Source organism: Cervus canadensis, chromosome 2, assembly GCF_019320065.1.
Source record: "Cervus canadensis isolate Bull #8, Minnesota chromosome 2, ASM1932006v1, whole genome shotgun sequence".
NCBI classification, from domain to species: domain Eukaryota; kingdom Metazoa; phylum Chordata; class Mammalia; order Artiodactyla; family Cervidae; genus Cervus; species Cervus canadensis.
In genome coordinates, this window is record NC_057387.1 from 24,202,661 (window position 1) to 24,222,577 (window position 19,917).

The following is a 19,917-nucleotide window of genomic DNA, read 5'->3' on the forward strand; positions in this document are numbered from 1 at the left end:
GGATTAATTTGCTGTTATTCTGAGGGTGATAAATAGTCAGACTGGCTGTCTTTCAGCAGTATGACATATATGTTACAAGATTCAAACCTCCCCCCCCTTTATTACTTTGGTCAGATTTGGAATATGCTATGTCCCTGATTTCTTTCTTTCTTAGAGATTCACAGTCACAAGAGCATATCACAAATTCTGAAACATTCACAGTTAAGTGTCTGTTTATCCATGTGAAACTCATACATCATGGAATTCCTCTACATAACATATCTGTTAACTTTAAGATTTACTGAGACAGGGTGATTCAGAAATCAACAGCATCAGTCTCTTTCTTCTCTCTCCATTTATGGCATGTTTTTAGTACTCAAGGCCATTATCACAGTCCCGGTTATCATATAAGTATACTCTTTTGTCACAGGGAGAGCTAGTATGTCCATGATAAGGGGCCCCGTGGAATGCAACTCCCTATTCATTTTATTCATTTAACTAACTTTTAAAAACTCTGTAAATCTGCAGATGCCCATTAAATGGGTTTTAAGTTAATAAATTGTTAATGAATGTGGATAAAGCTTAACAGGATAGTGTCTGGTATTGCTTTTTCTAGTAGGAGGTGCTTTTGTAAGGTGGTTCTCCTTTCCATACATCCCTGCCGCTGTCCTAGTCTGTCACTGATGAGGTACAACCCAGAAATTTGAAAAGGCTTTGTGATAGTACCAGCATCATAACAGACAACAGTGTGTGGTGAGCAGTTGACATAGTTTAATCAGTAAATATTTGCAGCTTGCAAGATAAAAGTACATTGTCAGAAGCGAGCCATACAGTCTGAAGGCAGAATATCTAATATATGATTTAGGAATGTATTATATAGGGAGCTGGGTTCTTTTCAAAAGACTTAGTATAACTTTTCTAGGTAGACACTAATTTAGAATTATTGACAAAAACACCTTTTTGGAGGCATGAAACATGCCTTTCAGGAATTACCTTTTCAGCACAGAAACATAGATCACGTGGCAACAGAAAGGCACAGCATTGACCAAAGAGAGAACAAAGCCCAAACACAACTGGATGTTGGTGTCTTTGACTTACAGAGCAGACCATGAACAATGAGATCAAAGATGAAGCGGTCACAAATGCTGATCTTCTTGAAAAGGTAGGGAATTATTGCCCTAAAAGTGTTGATGCCAGTAAGATCTGAGAAAACCATGAACTAAAAAAGAGAGAAACTTAGCAGGAAGGGGCTGATACTAGAGGAGAAGGGATTGTTCAGACACCCCCCTCCCCAGCTCGGTTCCAACTGGAGAGAAAGGAGTTAATTTCACTAGCCGCTCAAGCAAAACTTCCAGGCTCCATGCTTCTCTCTAGACAGTGTGGCTTGGCAACGTCACGAACACCTGCTGACCATACAGCTATGTAAAACTAATGCTGTCTTGAAGTGAGTTCAGAAAACCTGCCTATAATTGCTAACAGGACTCAGAAGAGTATAACCTAACAATAAAAATATTTAGATTATGTTGCCCATAAAAAAAAGAGTCAAAGGCATACTTTTTCTGGCAGCAGTTCTCTTAAAATGTTGCCATATGGATTTATACATATGCAGATTTCCCCCAATTAGATGGAGTGCATGCTGGTTAGTTGATGGAGTCCAAGAGGGCTTCATTTGGACTTAAACAAATTAAAGCTGAAATTGTATTCCTCTGATTTTTTTTTTTTTTTTAAGAAACCAAAGAAGATGACTGTAGAAGCCGAGTTAGACGACATAAAGAAAACCCAGCAACGCAATCTAATGGACTGGAGTTTTACTGAACATTTTAAACCAAAAGTTCTGCTTCAGGTATTAATGGGCTATGAGTCTCATCAGATTGGTCTGGGGAGGCTCAGTGTGATTTAGAACAGTTCACTTCTAGGTCACTCTCAGATCTATTTCAGGTCAATATTCCCATTTACTTCAGCTATAAAGTGAGTTTATTCCCAGACTGTGCTATGCATGCCCAAAATAGATTAAAATATACTTTCTTAAAGGATGTTTTTTTTTATGAAGTCTCTTAAGAAAAAAAAAAAGATATGTGCATGACTGCTGCACATGTTTTTTTTTTTAAAAACGTAGTAATAAAAGTAAGATGTTATTGGGAAGCAACCTTATATTTCCCCATATTGCCTGTTAGCTCTCTTCAGTTTTCACAACATTTCTAAATATTTTCTGATGCAATTAACAATTCAGTGTAAACTTTGATGGCTAACATTTACTGAGCAGTTAACATCTGCTGCTGCTGCTGCTAAGTCGCTTCAGTCGTGTCCGACTCTGTGCGACGTATTACTAGCTTATTTAATCTCTTCTAATCCTATGAAGTAGAAACTATTTAAATAGTAGAAAACTGAGGCACCTGAACCACCAGTAACTTTTATCCAAGGTCACACTGGAAAGGGACTCACTGGTTGATGAATGAGAGAAGCAAGATACAAACCCAAGACATCAGACCCAGAACTTGTGCTCTTAACCACTATGCAAAATAACCACTACACAAAATAACCACTATGCAAAAAGCAAGCTCTTTTTGTTGGTTTTACATTTTATGCAAAAACTTGTACACTGTTTTCTTTTATTCTTTTAATTTAAATTTTACCTTTATCAAAATTTTACATCCACTTATTTTTTAAAACCAAAACATTGTGTAAAGAGTCTTGTGAAAAATACCAGGTCCCTCCCATGCCCATGGAGCTTTCCAGGTGGTTCAGTGGTAACGAATTTGCCTGCCAATGCAGGAGCCAAATCCCTGGGTGGGGAGGATCCCCTGGAGGAAAGAAATGATAACCCACTCTAGTATTCTTACCTGGAGAAGTCCATGGACAGAGAAGCCTGGCAGGCTACAGTGGATGGGGTCGCAAAGAGACACAACTGAGCATGCACACACCCATGCCATGATACAATTCCCAGAGGTAAAAATCTTCAAGGTATTTACCTGTTTCTTTTGTTACTTAACTCAGTTATTTCTAAATAACAATATATTTAGTTACCATCATCAATTGACTCCCTCTGGAAAAAACAGCTTGCCCACCCCCTTATAAAACACACTGAGACATGCACATACACTCACTCATACACTCCTATACATACATAAGTAAGTAAATAAAGTAGCTCAGTCGTGTCCAACTCTTTGCCACCCCATGGATTGTAGCCTCCCAGGCTCCTCTGTCCATGGGATTTTCCAGGCAAGAGTACTGGAGTGGGTTGCCATTTCTTTCTCCACCTATACATATACACACTCATAAACTCAAACCTTGTCAGTCTCTGAAACTTTTAATCATATCATAATTTTTTATTAGATCTCAAGATTTATCATATTTCAATTAGATAAGTGCTATTCACAGCTGAGACAGTATGAAAAGGCAAAAAGATAGGACATTGAAAGATGGACTCCCCATGTTGCTAGGTACCCAATATGTTACTGGTGATCAGTGGAGAAATAACTCCAGAAAGAATGAAGAGATGGAGCCAAAGCAAAAACAACACCTAGTTGTGGATGTGACTGGTGATGGAAGTAAAGTCCAATGCTGCAAAGAGCAATATTGCATAGGAACATGGAATATTAGGTCCATGAATCAAGGCAAATTGGAAGTGGTCAAACAGGAGATGGCAAGAGTGAACGTAGACATTCTAGGAATCAGTGAACTAATATGGACTGGAATGGGTGAGTTTAACTGAGATGACCCTTCTGTCTTCTGCTGTGGGCAAGAATCCCTTAGAAGGAATGGGATAGTCATCACAGTCAACAAAAGAATCCAAAATGCAGTACTTGGATGCAATCTCAAAAACGACAGAATGATCTCTGTTCATTTCCAAGGCAAACCATTCAATATCACAGTAATCCAAGTCTATGCCCTGACTAGTAATGCTGAGGAAGCTGAAGTTGAATGGTTCTGTGAAATTCTACAAGACTTTCTAGAACTAACAGCCAAAAAAATATGTTTTCATTATAATGGACTGTAATACAAAAGCAGGAAGTCAAGAAACACCTGGAGTAACAGGCAAATTTGGCCTTGGAATACAGAATGAAGCAGGGCAAAGGCTAATAGTGTTTTGTCAAAAGAACACACTGGTCATAGCAAACACCCTCTTCCAACAACACAAGAGAAGACTCTACACCTGGACATCACCAGATGGTCAACACCGAAATCACATTGATTATAGTCTTTGCAGCCAAAGATGGAGAAGCTCTATACAGTCAGCAAAAACAAGACTGGGAGCTGACTGTGGCTCAGATCATGAACTCCTTATTGCCAAATTCAGACTTAAATTGAAGAAAATAGGGGAAAGCACTAGACTATTCAGTTATGACATAAATCAGATCCCTTATGACTATACAGTGGAAGTGACAAATAGATTCAAGGGATTAAATCTGATAGACAGAATGCCTGAAGAACTATGGATGGAGGTTGGTGACATTGTACAGGAGGCTATGATCAAGACCATCCCTGAGAAAAAGAAATGCAAAGGAGAAAAGGAAAGATATACCCATTTGAATGCAGAGTTCCAAAGAATAGCAAAGAGAGATAAGAAAGCCTTCCTCAGTGATCAGTGCAAAGAAATAGAGGAAAATAATAGAATGGGAAAGACTAGAGATCTCTTCAAGAAAACTAGAGATACCAAGGTAGCATTTCATTCAAAGATGGGCACAATAAAGGACAGAAATGGAATGGACCTAACAGAAGCAGAAGATACTAAGAGGTAGCAAGAATACACAGAAGAACTATACAAAAAAGATCTTCATGACCCAGATAATCATGATGGTGTGATCACTTATCTAGAGCCAGACATCCTGGAATGCGAAGGAAGTCAAGTGGGCCTTAGGAAGCATCACTATGAACAAGGCTAGTGGAGGTGATGAAATTCCAGTTGAACTATTTCAAATCCTAAAAGATGATTTTGTGAAAGTGCTGCACTCAATTTGTCAGCATATTTGGAAAACTCAGCAGTGGCCGCAGGATTGGAAAAGATCAGTTTTCATTCCAATCCCTAAGGAAGGCAGTGCCAAAGAATGCTCAAACTACTACACAATTGCACTCATCTCACATGCTAGCAAAGTAATCCTCAAAATTCTCCAAGCCAGGCTTCAACAGTATGTGAACCGTGAACTTCCAGATGTTCAAGTTGGATTTAGAAAAGGCAGAGGAACCAGAGATCAAATTGCCAACATCCGTTGGATCACAGAAAAAGCGAGAGAGTTCCAGAAAAACATCTACTTCTGTTTTATTTATTATGCCAAAGCCTTTGACTGAGTGGATCACAACAAACTGTGGAAAATTCTTAAAAGAGATGGGAATACCAGACCACCTGGCCTGCCTCCTGAGAAATCTGTATGCAGGTCAAGAAGCAACAGTTAAAACGGAATATGGAAAAACAGGCTGGTTCCAAATAGGGAAAGTAGTACGTCAAGGCGGAACATTGTCACCTTGCTTATTTAACTTGTATGCAGAATACATCATGCAAAATGCCAGGCTGGATGAAGTGCAAGCTGGAATCAAGATTGCCGGGATAAATATCAATAACCTCAGATACGCAGATGACACCACACTTATGGCAGAAAGCAAAGAAGAAGAAAAGAAACATTTGATGAAAGTGGAAGAAGAGAATGAAAAAGTTGGCTTAAAACTCAATATTCAGAAAACCAAGATTATGACATCTGGTCCCATCACTTCGTGGCAAATAGATGGGGAAACAATGGAAACAGTGAGAGACTTTATCTTTTTGGGCTCCAAAATCACTGTAGATGGTGACTGCAGCTATGAAATTAAAAGCCACTTGCTCCTTGGAAGAAAAGTTTTGACCAACCTAGACAGCATATTAAAAAGCAAAAACATTACTTCACCAACAAAGGTCCATCTAGTCAAAGCTATGGTTTTTCCAGTAGTCATGTATGAATGAGAGTTGGACTATAAAGAAATCTGAGTGCCAAAGAACTGATGCTTTTGCACTGTGGTGTTGGAGAAGACTCTTGAGAGTCCCTTGGACAGCAAAGAGATCCAACCAGTCCACCCTAAAGGAAATCAGTCCTGAATATTCATTGGAAGGACTGATGCTGAAGCTGAAACTCCAATACTTTGGCCACATGATGCAAAGAACTGACTCATTGAAAAGACCCTGATGCTAGGAATGATTGAAGGCGGGAGGAGAAGGGGACAACAGAGGATGAGATGGTTGGATGTCATCACCGACTCAATGGACATGAGTTTGAGTAAGCTCTGTGAGTTGGTGATGGACAGGAAAGCCTGGCATGCTGCAGTCCATGGGGTCATAGAGAGTCAGACACAACTGAGTTACTGAACTGAACTGATTCACAGCTGCACTGTGTAGTATCCTGGATTACATTTCCTTTTTATTTGTTTAGTTTGATAAACATTTGTCATTACTCTCCCCCAAATTCTCTACTTAAGAGTAAATCTCTGCTCAGTACATTCAAACCTAACAGGTATTCCATCAGTTGTGTTGTCTAAGCAATATCTTTCCTGTGTATTCTGAACCTCTGCGTGCCCTCTACTTGTTTTCTGGGTTTACAGGGTCACAGGTGAACAGGAATTTTGCCCAAGGATGGACAGGAAATTGAGTCACACCCATAACTGACTTAGAAGATATTTAGATAACATTTGAGCCTTAGAGTTGATGCTGGAAAGGGTTAAAACTTTGAAGGATGTTGGGATTGGGTGAATATATTTTATACATGGGAAAGATATGAATTTTAGAGGCCACAAGGTGAACCATAGGCTTCCCTGTGGCTCAGCTGGTAAAGAATCTGCCTGCAATGCAGGAGACCTGGGTTTGATCCCAGGGTTGGGAAGATCCCCTGGAGAAGGGAAAGACTACCCACTCCATTATTCTGGTCTGGAAAATTCCATGGACTCTATAGTCCGTGGGGTTGCAAAGAGTCAGACCAACTGAGCAACTTTCACTATCAGTGTGAACTGTTTTATGTTGAACAGTGTCCCTCAAAAGGTTTTTTAGACTCCTTATACCCAGGACCTGAAAGTGGATTATTTGGAATTAAGGTGTCTAAATGATGTAATCAAGTTAAGATGAGGTCATTATAGTCAGTTTCAATCAAATGTGATTTATATCCTTGTAAGAAGAAGAAAATAACCAACTAAAGACACACAGGGAGAATATTTTGTGACCAGAGAGGTGGAGATTAGAATGATGCAGATCCAAGCTAAAATACACCAAGGATTGATGACCACTGCCAGAAGCTACTATACAAAGCAGCAAAGAAAATTCTAACAGTTCTCAGAGAGAGCATGCTACACAGCTGTGGTCCTGCCATCCCCTTTGCTGTCATCCTGGCCATATCCTTTGCCTCTATTTCCAGTTAGATACTGTCTTCTACATCCCATGCTGTCCTCTCTCTTGGGTTACTCTCTTTTTGTAGGCAACTGTCTTTTCAAGTTGCCTCCTGAGTTAACATAAATGGCAGGTAAATTTTTGAGGTGATGGATGTTTGAAAATACCTTAATTCTATACTTTTAACTGCCAGTTTGGCTTTATATAAGATGCTAAGTTAAAAAGTATTTTCCTTCAACATTTTGAAGCCATTCCTCAATATTCTTCTAGCTTTCCAGATTGTCCTTGAGAAGAAAAAAAACAATGAAATTCTGATTCCTGATCAGTTGAGCCTGTGTTTTTTCTTCTCTCTGTAAGGTCTTTAAGATTTTCTTTTTGTTCCAGTGTTCTGGATTTCCTGCTGATATGCCTTGATGTGTGGTTCTATTCCTAATATTGCCCCGGGGAGCCCAGTATAATCCAGAAACTCTGATCTTTACATTCTGGGAAATATTATACAGTCATCACTCTAATAATCACCTCCCCTCCCTTTTCTTTAGTCTTTCTTCCTGAAACTCCTGTTGTTCTGGTATTGGACTCCTAGACTGAACTTCCAATTTCCTTATCCTTTCCTTCCAAGTTTCCAACAGCTTTTCTTCTTATTCTGGAAATATGTCTCTGCTTTCATCGAATGTTTCTATCAAGTCTTCTGTATCTGTTGTTATAATATTAATATCATAAGGTTATATTTATAATTACAAATTACATTTATAAAACATACTCTTCACATTCCCTGGTACCGTATCTTCTCCTATCTCTATGAGGATACTAAAGTCCTTTGAAGTCTTCTCCCTGAAAACTCCTTTCCCCAGGTTTTAACTATTTTTTTGTGTGTGGGGAGGGGGGGTGTCTTCATTTTTCATATTGAAGAATAGCATCTAGTGATATTTGCCTCTTTGTTTACATTCATAATGAGATACTAAAAAAATATGATAGGAAGTGCTACATAAAGTCAAAGTGGGGGAAAGTTGTCAATAACCTGACCTTGTTGTTGGGTGATTTGGCTGCTGGCGGGGCGGGGGGGCGGCGGTTCTTGAAAGACCCGTGAATGTTGATGTATTAATTCTATACTCTTGTACCATTTATAGTCTCTAGGGAAAAAAGTCTGACATCTTATCTCCCACGACATAGCTTGTCAGAGTTTTAGGAGCTGAAGAATGATGGAGGAAAGGAGTTTCAGATTTCTTCCCACCCAGTGTCTAGATCTGCACTGTCCAGTGTGGTAGCCAGTAGTGTCACATGTAGCTTCTGAGTACTTAGCAATTTTTATATTGATGTTAAATAAAATATATAGTTTAATATTACCTTAACTTTTAAAATATGACTACTATAAATTTTTAAATCACTCACATGGCTCACACTTGTGGCTCACCTTATATTTCTGTTAGACCATGCCAATTCAACTTTTACAGAATTCTCTTTTTTCTGTAGTACAGCTCTCCCTCAGTGGTGCCCAGGGTCCCTCCCCTTAAAAAATCCACAGGGTCAGCTTCTATAGTAATAATCCTCCTTTCTTCTGCTGATGTGAGAGATGGGCAGTCCCCTGGCTGCTCAGAATGGTTGAGGCTTCTTAAAAGACATTAATCTTCCTATTTTCATTGCCACTTTCACTCCACTTTCAGAGGTACCTAACTCCGCCATTTCCTGAGTCTTTCTGTGTTTCTGCTCACAAAGTTCCTTCTGGTCTCTCTTAAAACTAATCTTGGAATTTGACTTTCCATGTTCTGCTAAATCAGTTACCATTTATTCTTCTGCTTTCTAGCCTCCACAATATTTCTTTTGTCTCGTCTTCCTTGGGCTTCAACTTTGTGATATTAAAACTCGAATTTGACTGTTCCTTTAGTGAGGGATTAGGAAGTGCATGTGTTTAATCTTTCATTTTTAACTGGAAGTTCATTTCGGATTTTATTTTGTTTTAGCCCTGTCCTCCTCACTCCACAGAAGCTTAACTTTTATTTCTTTTTAAAAAATATTTATTTATTTATTTATTTGGCTGCTCCAGGTCTTAGTTGCGGCATGTGAACTCTTAGTTGTGGCATGTGGAATCTAATTCCCTGACTAGGGATTGAACCCAGGCCCCCTGCATTGGGAGCCTGGAGTCTTAGCCACTGAACCACCAGGGAAGTCCTGAAGCTTCAGTTTTCAAGATCACATGTAATTGTCCTGCCAAACCTAATGAACACTTCTTTGTTCATCTTCCTTGACCTTTTCATCACAAAGCTGATCACTTCCCCGCAAAACACTGTTCACTCCTGGTTTCCAAGGCACCATACTGGGTTCCTCCTAGTGCTCCATCTGGAGTTTTGTTGAGTACTTCTCCTCTACCTACTATTTAAATATTGAAGTGCCTCAAGCCTCAGTCTTGAATTGTCCTCTCTCCTCTGTAAACATTCTTTTAATGATTTTATCTACTACATTTGTCTAATCCTGATGACTCATAAAAGTTATCTTCCAAATTATCTCTATCTTGAGTTCTGCATTAGTGAATTTCTGATAGGCATCTTAAATATTTAGTGTCCCACATGAAGCAAATAATTTTCCCACCTAAGCATGCTTCTCCCCTCATCCATCTCAGAAAATGTCAACATCAAGCCAAAAAGGCTGAGAGTCATTCCTTACTTCAGCTTTTCCTTTGTTCTACATATCTGATCCATCATCGAGTTTTGAGGGTATACTTCAAATTACCTCTGGCTATTCACCATCTCCACTGCTGCTACTTTAATCCAACTACCATCCTCCCCATCTACTGTAATATCATCAGCCTATTTCACTTTCTCTCCACTTCAATCCATTCTCTCCATATCAGGTGTTCCATCAATTGCTTCTTAAACACACATCTCTGAACTCCAGAATCCTCTGTAAAAATCTTAATCATATTTTAAAGAAAAGTCTTAGCTTTCTGATTTGTTTTGTTTTTCTGTGAATGTAGTAGGTCTCCATTTTTAATGAAAAAAATTAATGAGAAAAATATTAATACATAATAATAGGTAAAAGCCAAATTTTTTAAATTTATTGAAGTATAGTTGATTTGCAATGTTGTGGCCAAATTTTTTAAAAGGAAAAGAAAGAAATTGTATAAAACCTTATCAAATATTGATTGAGAACACCTACACATTCATCAAAAATAGAAGTTTGTTTGTTTGTTTTCTAATTTAAAATCTGAAAGGAATTTGCCAAAAAAAGTAAAGTAATGGATAGGACCCCACAGAGCAAAATGTTTTAAATGCAAAAATATTTACCATGTCGGGACTTCCCTGGCAGTCCAATAGTCTACTGCAGGGGAGTATGGGTTTGAGCCCTGATCAGGGAACTAAGATCCCCACATCTGCACTGTGCAGCCTGAAAAAAAAAGAGAAAGAAAACAAATTTACCACATATGTGTTTCTTGTATTGGCTCTCAGGGAACAGTTGTTAAAATTTAAATGCCGCTTCATAAAGACATATAGGGGATTAGATTGGGGAGTAAATGTATTATTTTAGGTATACTACCAGTGTGCAATTGACAGCAAAAGTAAAATAGTCCTTTCCTGACATAATATGCAATTCCATGCCTTCAGATCATCCAAACAGTGGAGAATAGAAAGCTGCTTCCACCAAATTGATACGGACAAGAAAAAACAACAAAACCCCACAACTGTCTAATTTCTTTCCCTCTGGACGTATTTCTTTATGTTGATTGGCATAATGAAAAGGCAGCTGCCCACAGGGCCCCTCTGTTTGTGGCTGCAATTGCAGTGCTGAGGATAAAATGTTTTGGAAAGGATCAGGAATAGAAGTTGTGTAGAAGCAGTAAGAAGACCACTCACAGTATGTCTCTGCACCACACCGTGCTCTAGTGGAGAGCACTGTGTGGGGTGTGAAATGTGACATTTAGAGTCAAAAGACTGGTATAAGCCCTTGTACCAGAACTTAGGAACTCCATACTCTTAGACAAGTCTCTTATTCTCTCTTGGCCACAAATGAGACTCAAAAATGCAGCTTTTAATATTTTGAAATGGGAAAAATAATCATACCATTTTATTTGATGAGGTTTTTATAATAAAATGAGATGATTTATCTGACGGGGTGTGTGTGTGTGTGTGTGTGTGTGTGTGTGTGTGTGTGTGTGTTAAGTCGCTTCAGTTGTATCCGACTCTTTGCAACCCTATGGACTGTAGCCTACCAGGCTCCTCTTTTCATGGACTTCTCCAGGTAAAAATACAGGAGTGGATTGCCATACCCTCCTCCAGGCAATCTTCCCAACCCAGGGATTGAACCCAGGTCTCCCATACTGCAGGCGGATTCTTTACCATCAGGAAAGCCCAAAAACACTGGAGAGGGTAGCCTATCCCTTTTCCAGGGGATCTTCCTGACCCAGGAATCGAACCAGGGTCTCCTGCATTGCAGGTGGATTCTTTACCAGCTGAGCTACCAGAGAAGCTTAAAATGAGGGTATAGAAAGTGTTAAATGACTCCTAGACTTTATTATCTCCCAGCATTAATGAAAAAGACTTGAACAAGTACCTCTGTGCTTGGAGCCTAGGATTTGGTTTTCTTACAAGAGTTACTAAAATGCTCCTGAAAATATCTGCCGTCTCTGCTCTCACTTGACCAGCATCATGGAAATACAGGGAGAAAGAGGAGGAAGCAGAGAAAGGCCCTAGCCGGAGGCCCTGCTCTCGGGGAAAAAAAGACAAAACAACACATTTGTTTTGATTTTCAGGTTCTTCAAGAAGCCGATCAGCAATACAGGTGTATTGATTCTTATTACCATACACAAGACAACTCTTTACTGTTGGTCTTTCATAACCCAATGAATTTACAACGTCTGCATCATGAATACTGGAACGTTGGCCTTCACTCTAATGTTGGATTCAGGTAACCAACTTAGATGGTCTAGTTAGTTATCTTAGTTAGCGTGTTACTTGGTTTTTAGTTCCTTAGCCTAAGCTGAGTGGTTCAACCCAATAAAAACATTTGTGCGGTACCGCAGATTCAGTGAAGGTCACCAAGTTGAATGCTATGTGCCAGGCACTGAAGAAGACAGACGTCATTCCTGGCCCCATTGAATCTCGTGGGGTTATTATTAAATTACACTTGATTCATTTAGACTCCAATATAACAGCCTCTGTAGGAACTACAAAACATGGCATTCCATATGCAGGTTTTGGGTAACTCCACTTTATCTAGGGTAACTGAACGACACATGCCCTCAGGTCCCCAGCAAACTGAGACCTCTAGGAATCAGTGATTTGTTTTTCCTTCCCAGCTCCTTAATTATTTCATTGCTATCTTAAAATTGTTCTCCCCTTTCTCATTAGTGATGAGAACTTTTCATTATTTTTCTGTACTGGTTAATGTATATTCAGTATTTGTTATTTATATAGAATTTAGTCTTAAGGGATACAGAGAGGATGACCATGGACCTACAGAAAATTGGAGAAATGGACTGTGTGCATACATATACACAGAAACACACACTTTAAAGTCATAAGATGGTTTTTTAAAATTAGGATACACGATAGGTATGCCAAGCTAATGTATTAAACTGTGCTTTCCTTTGTTTTGTTTTTCATTGACAGTAATTACGCTTTTCATTTCTTTGTTGACTAAGACTTCAGTACAACTTTGAGAACATTGTTGTCTTATTCTAGGTTTTGAATATTCATCTATTAAGTATTTTTTCGGTTTTTTGCCATAGGTAAATGCTCCTTATTAGGTTAGAAAATTTTCTTATATTGCTAGTTTGCTCTAGGTGCTTAATTATAAATGACTATTAAATAATATCAGATGATTTTTCTGCATCAATTTAGATGTTCTCTTTTTTCCTTTAATCTGTTAAAGCGTGAAATTTTATTAATAGATATTCTAATGTTCAAACTTACATTCCTATGAAAATCCAATTTGTCCATTATGTTATCTTGTTTATATATTGCTACATTTGGTTTGCTAATATATTACTTAGAATATGTCCATCTGTATTCATGGGTAAGACTCAGCTATAATTTATCCCATCTTTAAATGTTCTTGTCTGGCTTGAGATTGAGATTTTTATTAGCCTCATAAATTAATGGGTGGATATTCTCCCTTTTTATCTCTATTTTTCTTATTTTATAAAAGAATTTATGTAAGACTAATATATATATATTCCTTTGGCATTTGGTAAAATTTGTAAATAAGAACATCTGGACCTGGGAAGATGTTTAATTACTGACTTAACCTCTGTCATGATTATTAGACTCTGAGTTTGCTATGTATTTTTGAACTAGATTTGATAATATGTATTTCTCTAGGAATTTGACCATTTTACCTGTTTTCAAAGTTATTGCATAAAGTGGATTACAATATGCTCTTGGCTTTTTGTGTTACATATATCTGTTTTAATTCCTAATGCTTTTAAACTGAGATTTCTCTATTTTTCTGGACTAGTCTTGCCAAAGGTTTGCCAATTTTGTTAATTTTTTTTAAAGCAACTATTACATTTGATCCTTTCTCCTTTTTATTTTTTAAAATTATGCTCTCGTCTTTATTATTATTTATTTTCTCTCAATTTCTTTGGATTATTCCAATGTCCTTTAACTTTTAAAATTAGAATTTTATCTCAAGATTTTGAGTTATTTTTGTGGCTTTACAAGTATTTAAGGCAAAAATTTCTTTTTAAATACCACCTTAGCACTACAAAATATCTGATTGATGGAATTTTATTGTTCATTTTTTTGAACACATCATTCTTTTTTATTGCATTATAGCTGATTTACTATTATATTAGTTTCAGGTGTACATTATGATTCAATATTTTTATAGATTATACTCCATTTAAAGTATTGTAAAATATTGGCTACATTTTCCTGTGCTGTACAATGTATCCCTGTAGTTTATTTTATACCTAGTAGTTTGTGCCTCTTTACCCCTATTCTTTTTTTTAGTATATGTGCTGCCGAAGCGAGCACTTTACCCCTGTTCTTATCTTGCCTCTTTCCCCTTCTCTCTCCTAACTGGTAACCACTAGTTTGTTTTCTGTGTCTGTGAGTCTGTTTTGGTTTTGTTATATTCATTCGTTTGCTTTCTTTTTTAAGTTCCACATATAGGTGATAACAAACAGTATTTGTCTTTCTCTGTATGACCTATTTGACTAAACATAGTAGGTCCATCCATGTTGCTGCAAATGGCACAATTCCATTCTCTTTTATGGCTGAGTAGTGTTCCATTATGTATACGTACCACATCTTATCTCTTCATCTGTTGATAGACACTTAGGTTGCTTTCATATCTTGGCTATTTTGAACAATGCTGCTATATCATTCATTTCTCATTTCCATCATTCTTATTTGACCCATGGATTGCATAGAAATGTGTGTTTTTATTTTAAACATTTGGCTGAGTTACATTTTTATTATAGTTTATAATTTCAAAAGTAGCAGTCAGACAACATGTTCTATAGAATACTGATGCTATGAAATTTGTTGATCCACTTTGTTGCTTAATATGTGGTCAGTTGTTATAAATACTCCAAGTTTGTGTGTTAAGGAAGTATATTCTTCAGTTTTTGAATACAGGTTCTTAATCTTCACTTCTTTCTGATTTTTAAAAACTTGGTCAGTCAACTAATGAGAAATGATTAAAAAAAAACTCAATGTGTGATGGAACTTGTAGATTTCTTCCTATAAATTTGTCAGTTTTTGACTCCATGCTTGTTAAGATTGACACCACCCTTATGGTGACACCATCCTTATGGCAGAAAGTGAAGAAGAACTAAAGATCCTTTTGATGAAAGTGAAAGAAGACAGTGAAAAGGTTGGCTTAAAACTTAACATTAAAAAAACTAAGATCATGGCATCTAGTCCTGCCACTTCATGGCACATAGATGGGGAAACAAGGGAAACGGTGACAAACTTTGTTTTCTTGGGCTCCAAAATCACTGCAGATGGTGACTACAACCATGAAATTAAAAGACACTTGCTCCTTGGAAGAAAAGCTATGACTAACCTAGACAGCATATTAAAAAGCAGAGACATTACTTTGCCGACAAAGGTCCATCTAGTCAAAGCTATGGTTTTTCCAGTGGTCATGTGTGGAGGTGAGAGTTGGACTATAAAGAACACTAAGTGCCAAAGAGCTGATGTTTTTGAACTATGATGTTGGAGAAGACTCTTGAGAGTCCCTTGGGCTGCATGGAGATCCAACCAGTCAAACCTAAAGGAAATCAGTCCTGAATATTCACTGGAAGGACTGACGCTGAAGCTGAAACTTCAATACTTTGGACATCTGATGTGAAGAACTGACGCCTTAGAAAAGACCCTGATGCTGGGAAAGATTGAAGGCGGGAGGAGAAGGGGATGACAGAAGATGAGATGGTTGGATGGCATTACCAACTTGTACATGAGTTTGAGCAAGCTCTGGGAGTTGGTGATAGACAGGGAAGCCTGGCTACAGTTCATGGAGTCACAAAGAGTCAGACACGACTAACTGACTGAACTGAACTGATGTTAAGATTATGTTAATAAGCAAAACAAGAATTGAGTTGTTTTCCTGATTAAGCTTTTATCAATATGCAATGTCGTTATCTCTAGGATTGCTCTTTGCTTTCAAGGTTATATTGTCCAATATTGATATATCTGTACAGACTTTATCACATGTATCTTGTCTGATAGTGATAAACTTTACAAGCCTCTTTTATATTTTATCTTGTATATCCTTTTCTATCCATTTACCTCTTGCAAAATATATATATAGCCAAATTTTAAAAATTCATCTGACAATATTAACCTCTTGAGAACCTAGTTCATATATTTGGACTAATTTCAACCATTTAATTTTGCCCTTTTATTTGCCCTTTTATTCAGTTTCTTTATTTCCCCTTATTTAGTTTGAATTAATTTCATTTTTATTACTACTACGAGAATGACAGTTATATACTATATCTCAACTCATTCTTCAGAAATTGTGATATACACTTTTAAATTTACAAAGTCATCAGCACCTCATGTTGTCCAGTCACTCAGTCGTGCCCGACTCTTTGTGATCCCATGGATTGCAGCGCTCTAAGCTTCTCTGTCCTAAAGTGTCTCCTGGAGTTTGCTCAAAGTCATGTCCACTGAGTCAGTGATGCTGTCTAACCTTCTCATCCTCTGCTGCCCACTTCTCCTTTTGTCTTCAATCTTTCCCAGCATTGGGGTCTTTTCCCAGCATTGGGGTCTTTTCCAATGAGTCGGGTCTTCACATCAAGTGGCCAACTATTGGAGTTTCAACATCAGTCCTTGAAATGAATATTCAGGATTGATTTCCTTTAGGATCGACTGCTTTCATCTCCTGCAGAAGACCGTGCCTTTACCTTCCTACCAAATAATACAAGCACAATAGAGTGTTTTAATTTCTTATCCCCATTCCACATTTTCTATTATTGTAGAACACTTTAATTCTACCTTAATGTTTTTACCCCACAACATAATAACATTATTGTTTTCATATCCAGTGTTTATAAATTAATATATGCTTACTATTTTATTTTGCCTTCTTCCTAAGAGCTTTAAAAGTCCATATAGTGAGGATCTTTGATAGTAAAATAAGTTTTGTTTATTGCAAATATCTTCACTTTAGCCTTGTTCATGAAAGATAATTTTGCTAAGGATATAGTTCTTGATTGACATGTAAATTCTAAGCACTTTAAAGAAAATTATCCCATTGTCTTCTGAATGCCTTTGAAGTTATTAAGATATAAACATCATTCTTAATAAGAAATGTTACAAGCATGCTCTATAAAATTAGAAACAAAATAGAGGTAACTCCCATGACCAATTCTAAGCAATATTTAATGAAGAGCTGAATCAGAAAAATTACTAAAAGTATCTTTAAAGTATAGGAATCCAAAAGGAAACTGTCATTATTGGCAGCTGAGGTTATTAGCTACACAGGAACATCCCAAACAATCTATCTAAAAATGTGAATTAATGGGAGAAATTACCTGATGATCAGCCCTGAATATTCATTCAGCAACCCTGATGCTGAAGCTCCAACACTTTGGTCTCCTGATGCAAACAGCCAATTCCTTAGAAAAGACCCTGATGCCGGGAAAGATTGAAGGCAAAAGGAGAAGGGAGCAGCAGAGGATGAGATGGTTGGATGGCATCACGGACTCAATGGGCGTGAATTTGAGCAAACTCAGGGAGATAGTGGAGGGCAGAGGAACCTGGCATGCTGCAGCATGACCCCATGTCAGTCCATGGGGTCACAGAGAGTTGGACACAACTTAGCAATTGGATAACAACAGCAGTGTATCCTCTAACTGCATTTTTTTGCACTACAAGAAATTGTTAGAAAATGTGATGTTTAAAAAAGGAAAAAATACCATTGACAACAGAAACAAAAACTAGAATACCCACAAAAGCCAAACCTAGGGTTGGTTGTTTATACCCACACTTTGACCAAAGAAAATCATTCTTTTTCCATTCCCCTCCCAAGTGAAAATGTTAGATATACTTGGCTTCAAATATTACAAATTAAATAATAAAACCCAACATATTGATTTTTACATACATTTTATAACTTAACAAAATGATACATTTTATTTGCAATTTTTCTCTTTCAGTAACCTATTTTATGACATGTTCTGTAATTTACTTCTCCAGTGATGTTTATATTATTCTCCTAAGTGTGTAAAATATATCATTTAGAGATGTATCAGTGTTATACTAGCCTTATGGATAACACTGACAATTATGTGTATTTTTTATGACCTGATTCTCCAAGATAATTGTGGATTCAAGTTAACAACCAGAATCACATGGTAAGTAGAATTTAATCCAATTCTGTGTTTACTTAGCTTTCTCAAGAACCCAGGGCAGGAGATACAGCATGACCCCATCTTCATCTCATCAGGGGGCTCAGCAGCTACCCCAAGGCACCACTCCTTTTGCCTCCCTCCCCCACACTGGTTGCATGTACCTGCTGAAATGAGCATCAAGGTACTGTGTCGCCCCCCTTCACCTGAGAAGCCACAGCCTACACTCCACTCCCATTTGTCTCATTAAGATGTGAGCCCACAGTTCTGAGGATTCACAGCCACCAGAGAAGTCTATGAACAACCTAGACTGCATATTAAAAAGCAAAGGCATTACTTTGCTGAAAAAGGTACATATAGTCAAAGCTATGGTTTTTTCCAGTAGTCATGTATGGATGGAGAGTTGGACCATAAAGAAAGCTGAATGCTGAAGAATCAATGCTTTTGAACTGTGGTGTTGGAGAGGACTCTTGAGAGTCCCTTGAACTGCAAGATTAAGCCAGTCAGTCCTAAAGGAAATCAGTCCTGAATATTCATTGGAAGGAATGATGCTGAAGCTGAAATTCTAACACTTTGGCCACCTGATTTAAAGAACTGACTCATTAGAAAAGACCCTGATGCAGGTAAAGATTGAAGGCAGGAGGAGAAGGGGACACAGGATGAGATGGTTGGATGGCATCACCAACTCAATGGACTTGAGTTTGAGCAAGCTCTGGAAGATGGTGAGGGACAGGGAGACCTGGCATGCTGCAGTCCTTGAGGTTGCAAAGAGTTGGACATGACTGAACAACTGAAGAACAATAACATTACTAAATCCAAGTAAGCAGTAAGATGCTGTCAGTTCAGTTCAGTTCAGTCACTCAGTCATGTCCAACTCTTTGCAACCCAAGGACTGCAGCACACCAGGCTTCTCTGTGCATCACCAACTCCCAGAGTTTACTCAAATTTATGTCCGTTGAGTCAGTGATGCCATCCAACCATCTCATCCTGTGTCATCCCCTTCTCCTCCCACCTTCAGTCTTTCTCAGCATCAGGTCTTTTCAAATGAGTCAGCTCTTTGCATCAGGTGGCCAAAGTACTGGAGTTTCAGCTTCAGCATCTGTCCTTCCAATGAATATTCAGGACTGATTTCCTTTAGGTTTGACTGGTTAGATCTCCGTGCAGTCCAAGGGACTCTCAAGAGTCTTCTCTAACACCACAGTTCAGAAGCATCAGTTCTTCAGGGCTCAGATTTCTTTATAGTCCAACTGTCACATCCATACATGACTACTGGAAAAACCATAGCTTTGACTAGATGGAACTTTGTTGGCAAAGTAATGTGTCTGCTTTTTAACATGCCATCTAGATTGGTCATAACTTTCCTTCCAAGGAGTAAGCATCTTTTAATTTCATGGCTGCAGTCACCGTCTGCAGTGATTTTGGAGCCCAAGAAAATAAAGTCTGTCATTGTTTCCATTGTTTCTCCATCTATTTGCCATGAAGTGATGGGACCAGATGCCATGATCTTACGTTTCTGAATGTTGAGTTTTAAACCAACTTTTTCACTCTCCCCTTTCACTTTCATCGAGAGGCTCTTCAGTTTCTCTTCACTTTCTGCCATAAGGGTGGTGTCATCTGCATATCTGAGGTATATTTCTCCTGGCAGTCTTGATTCCAGCTTGTGCTTCATCCAGCCCGGCATTTCGTATGATGTACTCTGTATGTAAGTTAAATACGCAGGATGACAATACATAACCTTCACATACTCCTTTCCTGATTTGGAATCGGTCTGTTGTTCCATGTTCGGTTCTAACTGTTGCTTCTT

At 38.0% G+C, this 19,917-nt stretch overlaps 1 protein-coding gene across 1 annotated transcript in view; it reads left to right on the forward strand.

The window, feature by feature from the left end:
• The window catches only part of SPAG17 (sperm associated antigen 17), a 232,357-nt gene that overhangs the window by 107,679 nt on the left and 104,761 nt on the right, over positions 1 to 19,917 (forward strand). Inside the window, exons 16-18 of the mRNA XM_043459617.1 lie at positions 1,080 to 1,141; positions 1,709 to 1,822; positions 12,060 to 12,214. Coding sequence (XP_043315552.1) covers positions 1,080 to 1,141; positions 1,709 to 1,822; positions 12,060 to 12,214 — 331 coding nt within the window. The remainder of the gene's footprint in view (positions 1 to 1,079; positions 1,142 to 1,708; positions 1,823 to 12,059; positions 12,215 to 19,917) is intronic.